Genomic DNA, 18,702 nt, shown 5'->3' on the forward strand with positions numbered 1-18,702 from the left:
TTTCAACGGGATCTGAAAGTGCGTCTGTTTGCCCAGCCAGGCCAACGCGTTGCACAAGTCATGTCTGCGGCGTTCGACGGCAGCATCCACGAGATATTCTCGAGTCTCTGCTATGGCGCCACTCTAATACTTCGCGACGACAGAGATCCTCTTGGCCATCTTCAACAAGCCAATTCTGCCATTCTCACTCCATCAATTGCCATGCATCTCAAACCAGCGGACTACCCCTTGCTCAACACGGTGAGTCTAAAGCGCAGACCAAGGTCTTTCCCCCCAAGCTTACCTGTATGCAGGTATACCTCGTGGGTGAGGCAGTTCCGCAGCGAGTGTGTGACACGTGGGCATCTAGCAAAACAGTCTACAATATGTATGGGTACGTGTAACTCAGTGCTCATTCTACACTGACAAAACGTGTGGCGCCACTCGTTGACATGGATTGTTCAACAGGCCAACCGAGGCAACCTGTGGTGCGACAATTGCTCGCCTCCTGCCAGGCCACTCCGTGACGATTGGAAAGCCGAATCCGTCTACGCGGGTATACATCCTCAACCATCATCGCCAGCTCGCCCCGGTGGGTAGAATAGGCGAGATCTGGCTGGCCGGCGTGCAAGTAGCACGGGGGTACATAGGACAGCCGGAACTCACGCGCAAGTGCTTCTTCCCAGACACTATCTGCAAGGGTCTAGGCGAGTACATGTACCGGACTGGCGACCACGGCTACTGGAACCAAGATGGTGAGATCGTCTTCCTGGGCAGAGCCGACCGCTTGGTCAAACTGCGGGGCTTCCGCCTGGATTTGGATGACCTGGAGACACGTATACTGCAGTGCTGTAGCGACGTCCAGGCTGTTGCTGTGGCGTGTAAAGACAAGACTGATTTGGTGTGCATGATGCAGACTAGCGAGCGAGATGTGGCACGTCTTCGGCCTAGAATTGTAGCGGCCCTTCCAGTATATGCTGTCCCCCGATACATCGTGCCGGTGGACAAGCTCCCAATGACTGGGATAGGAAAAATTGACTATAAAGCTGTGATTGAAGCTACAGTTCGAGATACAAGTCTCGAGACAGAAGATAAGCTACAGACTGCGACAGAGAAGAGGCTCGCAGTGATATGGGCGAGCATTTTAGGCCTCACTACCAGTACCGACGTGATCAAACCTAGCTCAACCTTTACAGATCTAGGAGGTCATTCATTACGACAGTTACATCTTGTAGCTATACTCAAGAACGAATTTGATATCCCTATAAACCTTCGAATAGTCATGGAGTTCGAAACACTTCGGGATCTGGCTCAAGAAATTGACAGTCTTCGGCTACAGCAGTCAGACTCTATACGATTAAAGACATATGATAAGGTACAGGTATATAGTCTGTCGCCAGTAGAACAGCACTGGTGGCAGAGATATACTTGGGGACATGGACTTGCCTCATTCAATGTGAGCTTCGTATGCAAATACGATTCGAGACTTGTTGATCGGCAGAAACTTGTAGCAGCTTGGAACACTGTTCTCTTCCGCCACAAAATCTTTCGCAGCCGCTATATTCATCACCGCAAGCGTGGGCTAGAGCGAACCCTTACCTTACAGCCTCCAAGGGTACAAAACCTGGAGCGTATCGACATATGGACTGAGCTGAATACCCCTTTTGCACCCGACTCTTCTCCGCCAGTCCGAGTGCTCATCTGCAGAGATACAATTGTGGCAGTCTTGAGCCATATCGTGTGCGACTATACCACACTCAGCTTGTTACTGGAGGAAGTAAGCACAGTTTACTGCTCTGGAGTACTCCCACCAATCGTTCAAAAGTATCATGAGACAATGGTGTGGAACAATATAACACCAAGTTGTTCCATGGCCTTTTGGGAGAAGTACCTTAAAGGCGTTGCTCACACACAACCCGCCTACCTTGGAAATAAGTCTGCTCGGTCAAGCTATCGTGGGAAGTCGTTCACGACACGTATAATGTCCTCATTATGGCACCGTATCGCTGTTTATATGAAAGACCACCACATAACAGGACAGCAGCTTGCCTTGGCCGCTACAGCCTTGGCGCTAAGCTCACGCAACAAGTCCCTAGATGTAGTACTTGGGGTACCTTTCCTCAACAGACAAACGGAGGCAGATATGCGCACAGTTGGTCTCTTCCTTGAGCCACTCCCGGTGCGCATCGCATTTCAGCAACATGCACACACAGGCGACAGAAACACGGACGGCATCTTCCCCCGAGCGCCTCTCACCCGTAGCGAGTATGTCGCCGCAGTGCAGTCGCTGTCGCAGCGGGCGCTCGCCAACGCAATGTCCTGGGGGAAACTGCTCGAGCACCTCGGTATTAGCGGCACAGACGTGCTGCCTGACCACCCACTCTTCGACTGCGTCGTCTCGTACCACGATATGCGGCCGACGGCGGGCGGGGCCTGGAGGCAACTGGATTTGATGGACGGCGGCACAGTAGAGCCGCAGTTGGTCTGGAGTGAGGGCGCCAAGTTCAAGTTAATGATTGAGTTCATGGCTCTAAGTGACGACGCGCTTGTAATGCGTCTCGAATACGACGACACGTGCTATGAGGGCGTGGACCACGTCGCCGCTGTCGGGCGCTTGATTTTACGTGCCTTTGATGCCGTCATCAGTCCGGTAGACAGCGGCAGTCATGACAGCAATCATGTCAGGAGCGAGCAGTCCTTTGCTGAGGCCCGCGAGGAAATGATGAAAATTTGGCGGAAAGAAGAGTCTGCCGCTTTTGTGCCTGGACAATGTGATTACCAGCTTGTTGATGATGTTGGTGACCTCTTCCAAAGACCCTTGGGGAGCATCGATTGTGCCTAGTTAGGTAGTGTTAAAGGGACCTAGGTAAACGGTAAGTAGCTATGAGGTTTTCCGTCTGAATCGACGGAGACCTTATGTATGTATAGCTGAAGCTAAGTTCTGTTCTAGATATAAGATATAACAGAGAAGAAAAGAGGAAAGTTATCCTCCAATTCAGGGGAGTTCTCGATTATATAATTAGAGCCTTCTATATGTGGTTATGTGATACTGTAACAGCATCTACTTATAGGTGTAGGCAACAAGACTGAGAGCTCCTAAGGCTAAATATAACCTAGGTAGTCGGCGGATCGTAGAAGATTTTACAGTATATAATTCGAACATATAATTAGTATATATATTATTAAAGTAATATAAGTCTATAGATAGTTAGTATATATATATAGTTAGCTAGTACTAGTAGACTGAAATAGTTGCTAAATAAATATAGTCAATCTCTATGATAATATATATCACAGCTAAAAGTTAAGCTACCAAGCATAGCCCTACGATAGGCATTCATAAAACAAGAATCATAATAATAATTTATTACTCGTTTGACAGCATATAGCCATAACAGTATAAGCTATACTTATAAGACTATAAAGTTCTCGTCGCGCGCGCGCACCAAACTGGTACCGCATCATACAAGCCACCGATGATAGAACCTTCCAGGCTGACTAGCTGGATGATGAGTAGGAGGGTCTATCCCCAAGCCCAGGCTTCATTCCATAAGTCTCGTAGATATTTTCGATCGTCTATTGATCCTCTTCGTCCTCATTGTCTCCGGTAGAATACAATTTCTGGTAGAAAATAAGGTATTGATTGTGTGCGAGGTGGAAATATTCAGCAGATACTTCATGAAAATGTAAGCTTTCCAACGACTATTTCTGGGACTTTGCTACAAACTGGTCTCCAATTCCAAGCAAAGCCCCCTTGTCTGAAGATAGTATATCAGGGTGATAACTGATTCCCCTTGCTTCGATCAAGTTGGCAAGATTTCCTTTGGGTGACTAGATATCGCCAGGCTCAGGGATGACGCTACTACTATCTTCTATAGCGTCTGATTTGCTTTGAGACTTATATATATAACTATTGTGTCAGACTTCTCTGACTATATGAAAACCCCCGTCTTAAGTCAAATCTTTACTTTGATTTTCGCTTTGGCACTCTATTTTCTCGCTTCTTCATATATGGTGGCATCGTTGATAGCTCGGCCTAGAGATATGTCTAGATAGTAATCGAACCGAATGTTTGCTTATTTGTAATTTAAGTTGTAAGGAACTTGTTTATTTGAGTCTGGGGTTTGAATGCTATTATGATTAAATTTGTATGGGATTGGAGGAGATGGCTCGAAAGCTCTTTATATAATTTAGATAAAATTTAGCATAATTGTGAACATACTTGTATTTTGCCTCTCTTAAAGTATTAGCACTCTTGGATATTCAATATTTCACCTTAGACACTATAGCTTCAAGTTCTCATAATATCATAGTGCTTGTAAATATATGACAGTCACAAATGTGTAGCCAGTAAAGAATTTAATATTATAATAGTGTTAGGATTTTTAGTTATAGCTGTTACTTATGTAGGTTATGGTAAGTCAGCGTCTAACTGGTTTACCTTTAATTAGCGATTTAATATATCCCTCTAATTATTATATAGCTCAGCTTATTATAAAGTTAGACCTTTATTATTTAAGACTCGAAACTTTGACTATTGAATTTACGATAAGACTTTACTAAGACGTTGACTACCTTAAAGCAGACCTAAGAGGGCTAATCTAAGCTTAACTCAACTATATCATGAAAGCTAGGTTCCAGTTGTGTAGCCACTTACAGTTGTGCTGGCTGTATATTATCACCCCGTATACCCTGACGTACCTCTCTATACTTTTGATGCATGGGTGTACTGACTACCCTGGCCGCGCTTTTGACACATTTGTGTAGGCCAGTTGCGCCTTTGCCTAATCCGCCAAGAACTCACCCGCACTCCCCGCTGTGGAAGCCGGATCATATCGCAATCAGCGTCACAGGCTGAACTGAAAATTTACTAAAGGGGCCTAGCTTAACACCTCCACAAATGAGCCCTCTCTTCCCATCGAGTTCATCGCCATGCATTTATATTCGATGTTTACGGTAAAAAGGGTATTGAGAGAATGGCCAGGATCCTCCAGCTCTGGTCTCATGTTCTATTCTTCTGAGTGATGGATGCGGTATAATTTCTGAGAATGCTAGTACTATAGGTCATGGGGGTGTTGACTACACAAATCTTTGTTTCGTCATTGCTATGTATATAATGATCAGGTCTAAGCATACGATGCTCAAATTATGCTACAATCATGACAGTAGCTCCGGCTCAGTAACCCCTGCCTGAGTTATTATCCTCGTATACTGATCAGGTCTACGATGTCTGGCAAAGTTGAACATCTGAAAACTCGTGTTAGCAAATGATGACAGAAGTTCAAATCTTACCATCGCTTACCATTTCTTTGCCTGGAAGACAATCATCAAGATCGATCGCCGCAAAGACAATTTCATCGTCCTTCGTTTTTGCCTCTGCAATCACATAACCTTCCGGCGAAGTTATCATGCTACCACGTATGAGGTCAAACTTTCCATCTTCAACACCTGCCTTTGCCGCGCTGATAGAGAAACAACTATTCATGTACGAGTTGGCTGTCATGACAAGCTTGTGGTGATACATGGCCTCAGTCTCCGACTCTTCGTAAGTCTGGGGCTTCCTTATGCCGCACAAGTCCGGCGCCCACGCAGTAGTGTTATAGCCGCAAAGAACAACTTCGACGCCTTGAAGACCGTAGCATCTCCAGCTTTCTGCCCAACGTCGGTCGTTACAGATCAGCATTCCCATGATGGGATCTCCCCTATCAGTCGAGTCCGACGCGCTCCCCTGTTTAGCAACCCCATCTACCAGATCTGGCACGCGAAAAGCTTGAAATCCTAAGTCTCCAGGCTTGAACCATAGCTTCTCGAGCTGATTGATGGCATTGGGATCCTCAAACGGCTGTAGGGTACCAGGTAGATGAACTTTTCGATACTTGGCGATCACTTCACCCCGACTTGCAGAGAAGTACACGCACGTGTTGTAGTCGCGACCTTCGGACGTTCTCTCTGCAAACCCGAGATACACGTCCACGCCGAGCTTCTTGGCCTCATCGAAAAGAGGCCGTGTATTTGGCGAAGTTTGCAAGGTGTCCGGATTGTCGAAGTATCCATCCGCGTTGGGAATACTATCCAACCTATAACGAGGGAAGAATGTGGTGAGAGCAGTCTCGGGAAATACAACGAGTTGTGCACCCAGCTTTGCCGCTGATCTAAGCAGTACCACCATGCGACTCACCACATCAGCATGCTTTGTGGCAAGATGGTTTGGGCCCATCTGGGCTGCTGCCACTTTGAGGACACGCGGCATACTAACTGATTCTTTTTTCATTTTGCGTATAGAGAGTTAGCAAGAGAACCTATGAAATCCAGCTAAGGCTTCGAAATCTTAGAAAACTATATTGATATGAAAAAGTGCGAATTTTGGGGCAAAGAAACAGTTGCTCTAAATCAGCATCGACTGCGAATATGTGCCTAAGGGAGGATTACTCATCGGCTTCCGAACTTGCACTCTCCTGCAACGGAATTAGACAATGACAGGATGAATGGTGTCACCCTATTTGGCAGGATGTCAACATTTGGAGGAGAATTAGCAATGAGAAAAGGAGGCCGAGAAGATATCGACACCATCCTGGAGCAGCCCCCCACTTGGATTGCTAAACTGGTAAACCACAAGGGGACAGACCAATCTAGAGTTTGCGACCCACTACTGTCGTATCCCGATATCAAGATACAGAGTCGACAAGGCGGGTGTCTTACAATACCTGCATTGCGGAGATATCATTAGTGATAACATTTATCATATCGACGTGTTCCGTTGAGGACCTGTGGATCTCTGTGGATCTCAGTGGACATTTGTGCCCAGAACGCTAATTCTCATCTGACTCCCTGCCCCAACCCATCACCCTCCACAACTCTTCCGTCAAACCTGAATCATTTAAAGTATACAGAAAATTTCCAAACTCACCCTCAGGCAAATACTTCTCCCCGAGCTTGCAGTATGTGCCTCGATCATCTGTCCAATACTGCTCCAGGATTCGCCCTTGCATCTGATAGGCGCTCACCATACAAGCATCCTCAACGGGAATGCGACCATGTCTGACTATGTTCCTCGCGCAGTCGAAGAAGATGAGTCGCAGCTTGTTCGACGCAAAAGCCTCCTTGTCCGCGATGACTATATAGTTGCAGGAACAATATGTCGTCTTCATTGTCTGCTTGTGAGTCGGTCATATTCTTCGAGTCTTTTTCCAATAATAGAGCAACCCTCTTGAGAGATTGAAGCGATAGTGTTGATGCGCTTCTTTGTAGGATGATCGGTAGGCGGCGAATGCGCCGCGTTCTGGGCATTTCTCCCCCCGCACATGTTCAGTGGCACAGCACAGTGTTTACCCCAAATCTAGGCAACCCTACCAGGAAAGCTAGGCAACTGATATTGCTATATGTAATCATGGCACTTTACTATGAAGTCTACTACGGAGTCGACAGCATGGACAAAAGTCGGTCAATTACAATGGTATGTTGCGGACCAGTAAAAATAATCTATATTCAAGATGATCGATAAAATCAATGCGCGCTTCCATTCTGTTGTTTCTTTGACACGGCGAGGATTTCGCTCTCAATTGCCTCTCCCAGCGACTGTGTGGTACCCTTTCCGCCAATGTCAGGTGTGACAACAGTGACCTCTGATCGCGCCAGGACACTTTCGATGGCACCGAGCAGCGCATCTGCGGCTTTTGTGTATCCAAAGTGCTGAAGCAGCATCTGACCAGCCCAGATCATGCCAATCGGATTTGCGACCCCCTTGCCAGCAATGTCCGGCGCACTGCCGTGCACAGGTTCGAACAAACTGGGGAATTTACCCTCGGGATTGATATTAGCGGACGGCGCGATACCGATTGTACCAGTGCACGCCGGGCCCAGGTCGGACAGGATGTCTCCGAAGAGATTGCTGCCAACAATGACGTCGAAGATGTCGGGTCGCTGAACAAAGTGAGCCGTCAATATGTCGATGTGATATTTGTCAAGGTCGATGTCAGGATACTGCGTTGCCATTTCGCGCACACGCGAATCCCAGTACGGCATTGTGATGCTGATTCCATTGCTCTTAGTCGCACTTGTCAACCGCTTGCGGGGCCGGCTCCGGGCCAACTCAAAGGCGTAGCGGAGGACACGATCAATGCCCGTCCTGGTCATGACTGTTTCTTGGATAACAGTCTCTCGATCGGTCCCTTCGAAGATTTTTCCGCCAATGCTGCTGTATTCGCCTTCGGTGTTCTCCCGCACGATCCAGAAGTCAATGTCGCCCGGCTTCCGCCCCGCCAGTGGGCATGGGATGCCGGGCATTAGGCGGCAAGGCCTAAGATTGATGTACTGATCGAACTCCCTTCTGAACTTGATGAGACTCCCCCAGAGAGTCACATCATCTGGTATCAGATCCGGCATCCCGACTGCGCCGAAATAGATGGCGTCAAATTGGGCAAGAGTTTCTTTCCAGTCTTGCGGTAACATGTCGCCATGTTTCTGGTAGTAATCGCAGCTAGCGAAATCGAAAGACTCAAATTCAATGGGGATGTTGTAAACTTTGGCGACTGCTTCCAGGCACCGGACACCGTATGGCATCACCTCGGTGCCGATACCATCACCGGGCACAACCGCGATTCTCAACGTCTTGACCGTCATGTTTTTTTTAAAGCTTTTGATGAACTCTAATCGATTTCTATCCAGCCGTCGATAGATACAGGAATGATGGAATTGATATGTCTTCGGGTGCAAACCGGTAATGCAGAGAAATGGAGACCATCGGTAGAAAAATCAGCCGATGATCCGCTCCTCCAGGCATTCCCCGGCATCGGCGTAATGACGACGAGAAATGTAGAGTACGGCTAAGAATTTGTACGCTTTAGGATACGCAATTGGGTCTGTCTTTGGAAATAAATTTTGTTATCATCGAATGTATGTTCTATACGCTGAGGTGTTGTCGCCGTGTAAAGCAGATTGATGTCATGTCGTACCAAAGCGGCAAAATTACTGGCCGACCCACATGATCAGATATCGATCCGCTTACACTTCGGTACTTTGGCTCTGAGGAAATATCAAAGAATTTCGAACAGATGAGGTCATACTGAAAGGGCACACAATGAAAGAGGATGATTGTACTTAGGACACCGCATATTGACTGACTGTAGTGATAACGAGCGAGACTCCAAATGAACAGGATTTGTACTCTCTGTCCGTACGAAAATTTTGAAACTTTTCAAAAGACGCTCAGAATTTTGGTTGATTATCTGTAGTCATGTGATCAGAGTGACATTGTGTCAAGATGGGTGTCCTCAGCACAAGCAAAAGATGAGGGTCAAACACCTTTTTGTCCATCAAATTTTAATCTGACATGCCACTGCCCCTGGACGAAACTCGACTCTTTTCAAAGTTGATTTCATTTTGATAAATGAATTTTGTTATTCCTCTCTGAGATGGCTATAGAACTGAGCTGGGCGGTGTCTTGATCATGTTAATGAGGGCCATCGAAACTTTCACACCTGAGTTTGGCAGCTACTTTACTTTTCGACCATAAACATGGAATCATCTAATCCTCTTGCAGTGACCTTGTTAATGTCTCAAATTATGAAGCCTTTAGGAGTCGCCACGCCTTGCGTCGAACTCGACGAGGTAGCATTGTCAATGGTCTACTTCATCACCAGTAATCATCCCGCCCTGCGAGTCTTCGTACACGTGAGGCAAACATCAAAGTGCAATGCACTCGTTACGTGCTGGTAGTGGCAGATGACAATGGCGGGAGGTCAACAACACGTTTTTTCCTGTCCCGCTCTCTCTACAAAAGAGTGATGGCAAATCCTTGATCCCTACTCTGCTGCAATTGCACCTTTCGGGCAGCAAACGTTCATCATTGCCGATCAAAGCGAAAGAGCTCATTTAAAACAGGCTCAAATTGATTGCGTGTGTGATTTTAGACCTATCATTGTCCACACTGGCCGGCTAATGTGCTGGATCACCATGCTCTTGTACCCATCTATAGTTGCTAATGACATCCCGAATGCTATATCACGTTGGTTTAACTAACCCCGCAAGCAATAGAACCACGTGATATACTGTAAAGCTTCCCATACTGAACCCATGAAAGGCAGTTGTTAGAGTGTGACGTTTCTTAGGCTGTCTTTTAAGGCCTGTTAGGATTGAGAAGCACATTGCAATTTGTGCTGAAATTAAGGTCTACTGTGACAACGGCATCTTGATAGGTCACCCGTCTGGGATGCAGTATCTCGAAACTGGAAAACCGGGGGATAGGCTCCCCATCAGGAACCTCTGAGGAAGGTGAATACCACTCATTCAGCGGGAGGTTGCACTCCCAAGGGCGATCTTTTGCGTTTGATATTAGAGGAATAAAGTTCACTCATCTACTTGCACTCGGTAGATGGAAAGCTTAGAGGTAGCGATATAGGCAGTGCAAGACAGATCCACATTTATAAGAGCCAAGCAAGCAGATGTGAGATTTCCATCGCGTCTCGCTTATTCTTGTAAGCCTCGTCGTTCTTGTTGTTATCAGCTCCGCTGCCAAGATGAAGTTGCTTTCTGCGGCTATCGCACTTATCCCGCCTGTACAGGCAGGCCTTCGCTTTCCATGCTCAACGCTGACCTTTCAACGCCTTGACCCTGTGGTTCAACCTGGGCAGGTGCCGTCCACTCATGTTCACCATATCGTCGGTGGAAATGCTTTCAACGCCAGTATGAGTGGAGATGTCGGTGCAAGGGCTACCTGCACAACTTGCCAGATGTCGGAGGACTTTTCTAACTATTGGACTGCCGTTCTTTACTTCAAGCACCCCACCAACGGCTCCTATCATCGTGTGCCAGTCTTGCCAGTTCAACCCCTTTTGGGAGGTTCAAATGGTGCACAAGGTGGACTCACCGTCTACTATACTCAACACGACTTGACTACCGATAATTTGAAGGCAAATTCTGTCAAGTCTTTCCAGCCAGTACGCCTAACCTTAGCTACAAGACTCTCTAAGATTCTAACTTCTTTTAGGGTTTCCGCATGACAGTTGGCAACCCAGCAACCGCTTCTAACCAACACATTGGCCTGCGTTACCAATGCCTGCAAGGCGGTAACAGAGGTCCGGAGTTGAAAGACTTTCCTCCAAAGGCTTGCTCTGGTGGTATCTTCACGACACACCATTTCCCTGCGTTAGTAGTGTTTCTTTACATTCCATGAGACCATCAGTTGACAAGTTTTAGTTGTTGGGATGGCAAGAATCTTGACAGGTGAGTTGACTTTTATTTGGACTTGGTTCGGTTAGGTGCTTTGTTATTTATAACAATGATCATAACTGATCCCATTCTTATAGTTGAGGTACTGACTCAATCGCGACGCAGCCCTGACCACCAGTCTCATATGTACAATACCATCACTTCAGACGGCTTTGTTGCTGCCCCTGCATGTCCATCATCTCACCCCGTGCGCATGCCACAAGTGACGTACGAGACCACCTGGGATACGTCCAAGTTCAACAGCATGTGGCCTTCTGGTGCCCCCAACCCCTTCGTCTGGAGTTTCGAGGGTACGGCTGCTGGAACTCATGCTGATTACATGTTCGGTTGGAAGGGCGATGCACTTCAGCGCGCCATGGACAAGTCCGAGTGCTTCTATGACGGCTGTGGGTCCATCACTAAGCAGCCTATGTCTACGGCCAACCAATGCTCCGTCAAGAACATGGTCAGCGAGGAAACCGATGGATGTGAGTCTGACTGGAAATTCCACGCTATAGATCTCGACACTGACATGTAGCAGGGCTCAAAGAACTCCCGGGTATGGCAAATATGAAAAAGTGACGTGGATTGGCAACGTTATCTTCTGCGGCGAAGTTCATGAGAATCAGGTCTCAACATCAGAAATATGCGCTACTGGCAAGCTATCAAATGACGCCTACCATTCTTAGGTCAAAGCTAGAGAAGTAAAACTTACTTGAATTTTGCAACAATAACTCTTCTCGGCCTTTCTAAGTTTCAATGGTCAAGAAAGGGATGCACAGCTCAAAACCTCAGACAGCTTGCGCTTGGGCACTATGCCTTTCTCATGGTGACTGACCATTCATCCCCGCCACACTCTCTACTATTGGTGACATGAACTTAATTCCTAAACCTGGGAATCATTGAACCAGTTTTCTTTATGAAATCAAAGTAGCATATGTTCTTAAAGATCCCTCACTGCTACCAAACGGCGGCACCTTGATGCATTGCTGTACCGCAGTATATCCAATATCTAGCCAAGCCAAGCGCATGCGGAGGTTACAGATGGCGGGGGGTAGAAGAATCCCGCGGGGGGTAGCTAAGTGGTGAAAAGGTGCCTTGAGATCAATAATCTAGGCACGTACTATTCTCTCCAACTTGCAGCTCGACAAATGGCAAATCAGCCTAGAAGAGAAGAAATTGTCGGTGCAGGATCTATTGTCATGATAGCATCCGTTAGTGCACATCTAGCAAGTAGAGGCCAATATACGAGCGATTATTGTATGAGCACAGGGGACGTGCTCTCTCCCTGTAAGTAACTCAGTGTCAAGTTTGCTGATCAGTAGATTAGACTGAGTTTCTATTTCTCCTAGGTAGGTCAGATAGCGAAACAAAATATTGAAACGTGGGTTCAGCTAGTACTGATGAGAACATTAGATATATTGAGACAGACATAAAGATCGACCTGGCCAAGATGAGGCCTACACTAGACGAGATATTTAAGAACGAACCTGCTATGAAACGAATGGGCAACCTGACAGATCTCAAAGCCCCCTCTGTCTTCCTCCTCTCCAACGCCAGTGCCTACATGACGAGTGGCAAAATGTTGATCACAGGTGGACTTTACGCCAGAATAGTCTACTCATGATCCGAGACCTAGAGCAAGAGCTGTCTTTCAGCCATCATACGCTCACAGCAGATGGCATGCAGGCAAAACCTTTCATGGAATCTCTTTGCTAAGTTTAGTTTGATCAAAATAATTTCCTTAAATGGCTTGGTCCACGTATTGCACCTTCAATAGTAGATCCTGATATTGGGCGTACTATGTTGACGAATAGGTCTCATCTGAATCTGGATCTATCTACTTGGAAGACACTCGTATTGAAGTGTCTGGTGGAAAAAAAGTCGAAGCGAACATCTTTTGCAAGAATGTGCAACAAAGCGTTATTTTGAGATCCAAGCAGCTATTTCTGCCTCGTCATTGTACTATCAAATATCATGATGCTATCAAAGGCCTTTAAGAGATGTCGGCACTTCGTCTTATCACAAATCAAATGTTCTAACCATAGGCGACTTCGTTGACGCGTGGGGACGGACTAGCACAGGCCTCATTACGCTAATCAATACAGAGCACCCCACTATCCGATGACCAATCACTTTATAATGCCTTTATAATGTCTTTAATAAAGCTATAAACCAAGTACTTCGGGGAGTTTTAGTCCCAAATAAAACAAACACTTGTGCGAGGAGGAATTCTAGAGCTCGTACTGTTGGCGCATCTTTTCACACCGAGCCGCAGAGTTTCCATATTCGACTATTCCATACCATGCCATACAACCGAATTGCCGTCTACGGCCATCGTGGCTGGGCCAGTTCCGCGATTGTTGATTCCCTTGCGGCGCTCCGGCGCACCAATCAAAGTGTTCTATCGCGCTGGCTCAGATGTGTTGCATCTACCTTCTAACATTACTCAGATAGAGGTAGATGTAGAAGACCAAAGCGCGTTGGTCGCTGCTCTGCACGATATTGATATCGTCATGTAAGCCTGACTCTTTTGCTAAAATAGTTTTGGCACAGCTGATGCTTACGATATCTTGAGCAGAGCTCTCGTCGGACACGAAGGCGTGAAGAGGCAGCACAATCTAGTCAAGGCGATCCCACATGCGAATGTCAAGCTTTTTGTGCCATCTGATCTTGCTGCTCGTTATGACGAGCAGGGCCTTCGAATCCCTGTAAACGAGTCTAAGGACGAGGTAGAGAGAGCGGCTAAAAGGGCAAACATTCCGACAACGGTGGTTCTTCCAGGCAATTTTGCCGAGTTCGCACTGAATACATTGTAAATTTTTGTTTCCCGATAAATATCGAGTAAGGGGTACTAATCAAGATTGTCAAATTATAGGGCCATGGGAGTTGATTATGCTGGCAACCGAGTTCTCTTTACAGGAGACAGCAGGGACAAAATGTTGAACTTATGGTATGTAATTTGCCTCACGTCCTTTAAACCAAGGGCCCTTTTCTTCTGTAGTGTATCTTCTCTGGAAGTGAGCCACCGCGTACCTTGCTATCAAGCCTGGATCTCCTGCTTGACTTAGAGAGTCAACACTAATATATCTTATCGGACAGCACAAGGCAGTACGTTGGGGCGGCATATGCATCACTTTTCGCTAGCACGCCTATATCCGAGTTACAGAATCGGACGATAGGAATCACAGAACTAAGGCCCACTGGAAACGAGATAGCTTCTGCATTAGAGAAAAAGCACGGGACAGCGCCGTTGACAATCAAACAGAGCCTGGAACAAGTTGACGCAGAGATTGAATCTTGTCTGCGTGCTTCAAGTCCCTTCGCGTTAGCCTGGTACTGTCGCAAGATTTGGGGAACAGGACAGCAGGCAGATATGATCGGAGGAGACGTGTGGGAGGTGAAAGACTACGCAAAAGCGACTCTGCAAGACCTGATCGTGGAAGGTAGATTAGAGGCGTATCGCGAGATGCCTCCACAGGTCCCAGCTTATTTTAACGCTACATTCAAGTAGTTCCGCCCGACGAGACACAAAAGACAATATACAGGATCTCTGGAGTGGTCACTGCCATTCTTGGCCTGCTCTTGTGACTTAGGCTCGCTCGTCTGCTGGGTTCCCATGCATTACTTTCGATGAATTCTAAATCGCCTTGCTCCCTAGCTATATAGTATTTCGTCTCACACTACTCTTAGTCATCTTATTTTACACTGATGAAATACTGATGAAATATAGAGTCAAGTCAAGTTATAGATCCTGATTGGATTGAAGGCAAATGCTAGATACATAGTTTCGAGATAACTACTCGTGCTCCTGGCGCTCTCTTACGACACGTCAGGACTCGCCGGAGGTTAAGTACAACAAGAAAGGTAAAATCCCATACTATAACTTCCGAGGGAACAAAGGCTGAAGACGACACGTGGTCTGCCCGAGGCTGGATCTGGAAGACACGGTAGACCGGACAATAAGGACAATAAGGGAAGAATAATACTATAATTAACGTCTAAGTCATACTGTCTAGCTACTAGAGCGATCTGGCCTACTCGGAGGGTATGTGGCTTGTAGATAGTGTTAAGTGGGAAAAATTGAAAAGAGCCAGTCGTACCTATAGGCCTCCGTAGTTATCACCGCTCTAGAACCACCCAAGTCTCCAGACTTATCAATCAGATCTCACTTCGCCTTATCTCCTTAGAGGCACGCCACCCAATCAGAGAGGCCGATCATAGGTCTCTGGTATCGGTGCCCTGTTCCGACCGAATCATGAAGCCAAGCTCTGACTAAATGCCCCATTGCGATAGGGACCTCTGGTTAATAAAGGCTTATAAATGTATATGCACAGTGTCAAGCGTTGCGCGGGTTATCGACCAGTCAGTACTAATCATCCAGGCGCATCAGGCGTAGTATCGGGAGCTGACCCGGTACTTGACTTATAAGTTTGCCATAAAGTCGCATCACGACTAAGACAAGACTAATTTATCTCGGTGACTTGGGACACAGCATTGCCCACCATGCGGCCCAGAACTCGAAACGCCTTTGCAATGGTCAGACTGGACGGATGCCTTCCTCGCTATTTCACCCACCACCAAACATTGGCCACTGTGCTTCTCAGTTCCTTGGCCATAAGGACCAGAAGAAATATGGCTAGCAGCTCAGGTCCCTTGCGCGAGTATCTTGTGCATATTCCTGACTTCTCCAACAGCCTTGCGAAACGCATAGCCGCTCGGCCTGCGCATATCAAATCTGTTCAGACTCTGATCAATAATGGTCGCCTGCCATTCTTCGGCATCACCCTTGCAGAACATCGCGCCGATGGTGCAGCTCTAGCATGAATGGTAGTGTAATGCTTGTTAAAGCCAAGGATGAGGGCGAGGTTAGAGAGCTCCTTCGGAGCCATGTTTACACCGTAGGCGGCGCATGGGACATTGAAAAAGCGACTATCTGGCCATTCCATAGTGGGTAGTTTCTAAAAGGCTGGAAACTCGTCATATTCACCGAAAAAACACAATCAATGCTTTCTTAAACAAGTCACATCATGGACAAATAGAGCATCAAGGCGGGAAGGGAGCATGGGTATGATTCATGAAAAACAAGAAGTTAGTTACATCTCTTTTTAAGATGAACCTAGCCGACTCTGTGATCCTATATTGCTATCCCTTTCAAGTACAAATGTGGCCGTTAAAAAAAGAATATAATCCAGGACCTGAAGATATTGCGACTCAATGGACGTTGTGATTTATGCTATGGCTTTGCGTTCGGGAGCTCTTCCAGCCAAGGAGCCTCTTGAACTGCTTCCTTCCATGTCTTCCTTGGCAATTCAAATACCTCCGAGACCCTTCCGTAAGAGATGCCTCCTAGCTGCGCAATTGGGCGGAGGATGTTTAGATCGATGTTGTTCAGCTCTTTGTCGATTGCATCGGCCCGGACCCAAAACCTCGTGGCTTTGATCAAGGCTACCGATGGAGCACTGAAACCATCTTTCACATGACTTCCGAACTCTATGGTATCGATTAATTTGCCTTCGACCGAGAATATGGATTCTTTCACCCGTGCGGGCTTGACTGTCTTCGTAGGTGCGCGTTGCAGGCCTGATATCTCCCACTCGGATACTCCATACGGAGCATCGACCGACGTTGCGCTCACTGCTTCTATCATGTTTTCCGATACAATGTTGATTGTACACTCGCCCGTCTCTAACAGATTTTTGTAAGTATCTTTGGGTCGACCAGGTCGGCTCGAAAACCCTATTATAAAGGTAGGTGGGTCGTGATCGATAACCTGGAAGTAGCTAAAAGGGGAGAGGTTCTCTGACTTCCCATCACCAGACACTGTGCTTAAAAACCCAATTGGACGAGGAACGACTCCGGACACTAGGAGACGGTAATTTGCCATCATGGGCCTCCCCTCGGCATACGGATCAATATCCACAAAGCTCTTCTCCATTTCAGTGTCGACTCCATTCTTCACGCCAGAGCCAAATCTCCAGTCTGGATTAGGCGATTTAGTGACGGCTGTAGGATGCAGATTGTGGTTGAAATCTGGTCGTGAGCTCTCCGCTTTCTTGAAATTAGGGTGCTGATCCAGGAATCCAAACTGCGAGCCCCTTGTCTTGCTCCGAGACATCTGTGATAACGAAGGACTCAGCTTCGGAATACTTTCACTGGGTGTCAGCGGGTAACCTTCGTCGAACTGAAGGGCGGCAGAGCTCTACGGCTCATGACGGCTCATGGCTCACAGCTTATTGCTACACGTACTTTAATTGTCTGCGCCGTAGCGCGTAGGCTTGTCCGATCCTGGCGGGGCCTTGGAGTAGAATTGATGACGTGGGGGACATGGTGGTGCCAATCACTTCGGAATTTTGGCTTTCACTGGAACAAAGTCGCCCTTTTCTGTAGTCATTTTGGACGACCGGTCATTGATGAATTGAATGGCGCGCTGGTTGGTATCGGGTGGGCCTTCCGACGCAAGGGGCGGGACAAGGCTAGGAGTCAGCGTATCGGAGGTCGGCGGTGTCTAAGGAGATAGGCGACATCTCGGATGAAGGCTCCGTAAACCTGATACTATGGCGATAGCAGACCTGTATGCTAAATGTTGCATTCGGCTGCGTTATTTTATTCCCGTTGATCGCCAACCACTCCTCTTGTCTTACGTAGGAAAAAAAAGAAGCCATGAGCTTGGCTCGCTCTCAATGTAATTGCGGCTACGAAAGATGGAGCCTAGCTGCAACAACACCCGAGGGCTTAAGGTATGTATTGTCGGCGCTGGGATTGTGGGCCTTTGTTGTGCCCTTCTTTTATTAGAAATTGATTACGATGTCACGGTAGTCGCTCGAAATTTGCCGGGGGACGAAAAGACTAAATGGGCCAGCCCATGGTCAATTGATTGAGCAACGTGCTCATCGAGACTTCTGCTGACCATGCTGTGCGACCTCTAGGACCGGAGCACTCCTTGCAAGCTGCACCCCATACCGACTACGGCCTGCCAGCTCTTCAAGAGGAGACGTTGAAAGCTTTCAGGAAATTACTCGAGATACCACCGACAAAAGGAATCAAGGTTAGTGCAAAATGCCCCTTGTATGGTGTGTAGCTCAACGCATTTAGCAGGTCAAAATCACTGAAAACTATGATAATCGACCCGAGATATTACAATATGGTACAAGTCTGTAGTGTCTAACTTTCGCATTATAGATAAATCGAAACTGCGTTCAGGCTCGAAAATAGGCTTTACGTACGATGGCTTTGTTGCCAATCTAATCTAATTTCTCCCTTGGGCTCAAGCTGAACTGAAGCAGCGAACAGTGACTTTTATTTGTAGGACACTAGACTCGATACAAGAGCTTGGTCCCCTAACCGGTGCAACCATCTTCGTGAACGTTTCCGGACTTGGTGCTAAAGACCTAGCAGTGGACAACACGGTGACTGCAGTTCGCGGCCAGACCATGTTCGTCAAATGTGACCAATTGACAGAAGCATCTCTTCTCCAGGGTTCGGAATATACATATATCATTCCACGCCCGCTGGATG

General features: G+C 47.1%; 3 protein-coding genes across 3 annotated transcripts; 2 read left to right on the plus strand and 1 right to left on the minus strand.

Moving 5' to 3' along the window:
* Window positions 1-2,122: 2,122 nt before the first annotated feature.
* UCRPA7_6621 (putative nonribosomal peptide synthase -like protein) lies at window positions 2,123-2,821 on the plus strand (the record flags this gene model as incomplete). The annotated part of the gene is made up of 1 exon (XM_007919158.1): window positions 2,123-2,821. The coding sequence occupies one exon, from the start codon at window positions 2,123-2,125 to the stop codon at window positions 2,819-2,821; it is 699 nt and encodes a 232-aa protein (XP_007917349.1).
* Window positions 2,822-7,482: 4,661 nt separating this feature from the next.
* On the minus strand, window positions 7,483-8,598 carry UCRPA7_6622 (putative tartrate dehydrogenase protein; the record flags this gene model as incomplete). Its single annotated transcript, XM_007919159.1, has 1 exon — window positions 7,483-8,598. The coding sequence occupies one exon, from the start codon at window positions 8,596-8,598 to the stop codon at window positions 7,483-7,485; it is 1,116 nt and encodes a 371-aa protein (XP_007917350.1).
* A 2,731-nt stretch (window positions 8,599-11,329) lies between these two features.
* UCRPA7_6623 (hypothetical protein) lies at window positions 11,330-11,766 on the plus strand (the record flags this gene model as incomplete). Its single annotated transcript, XM_007919160.1, has 2 exons — window positions 11,330-11,672; window positions 11,726-11,766. 2 exons carry the CDS (start codon window positions 11,330-11,332, stop codon window positions 11,764-11,766), a joined length of 384 nt encoding a protein of 127 aa, XP_007917351.1.
* Between the last annotated feature and the right edge of the window lie 6,936 nt (window positions 11,767-18,702).

Source organism: Phaeoacremonium minimum (assembly GCF_000392275.1).
Source record: "Phaeoacremonium minimum UCRPA7 unplaced genomic scaffold PA7_03_scaffold_480, whole genome shotgun sequence".
Taxonomy (NCBI): Eukaryota; Fungi; Ascomycota; class Sordariomycetes; order Togniniales; family Togniniaceae; genus Phaeoacremonium; species Phaeoacremonium minimum.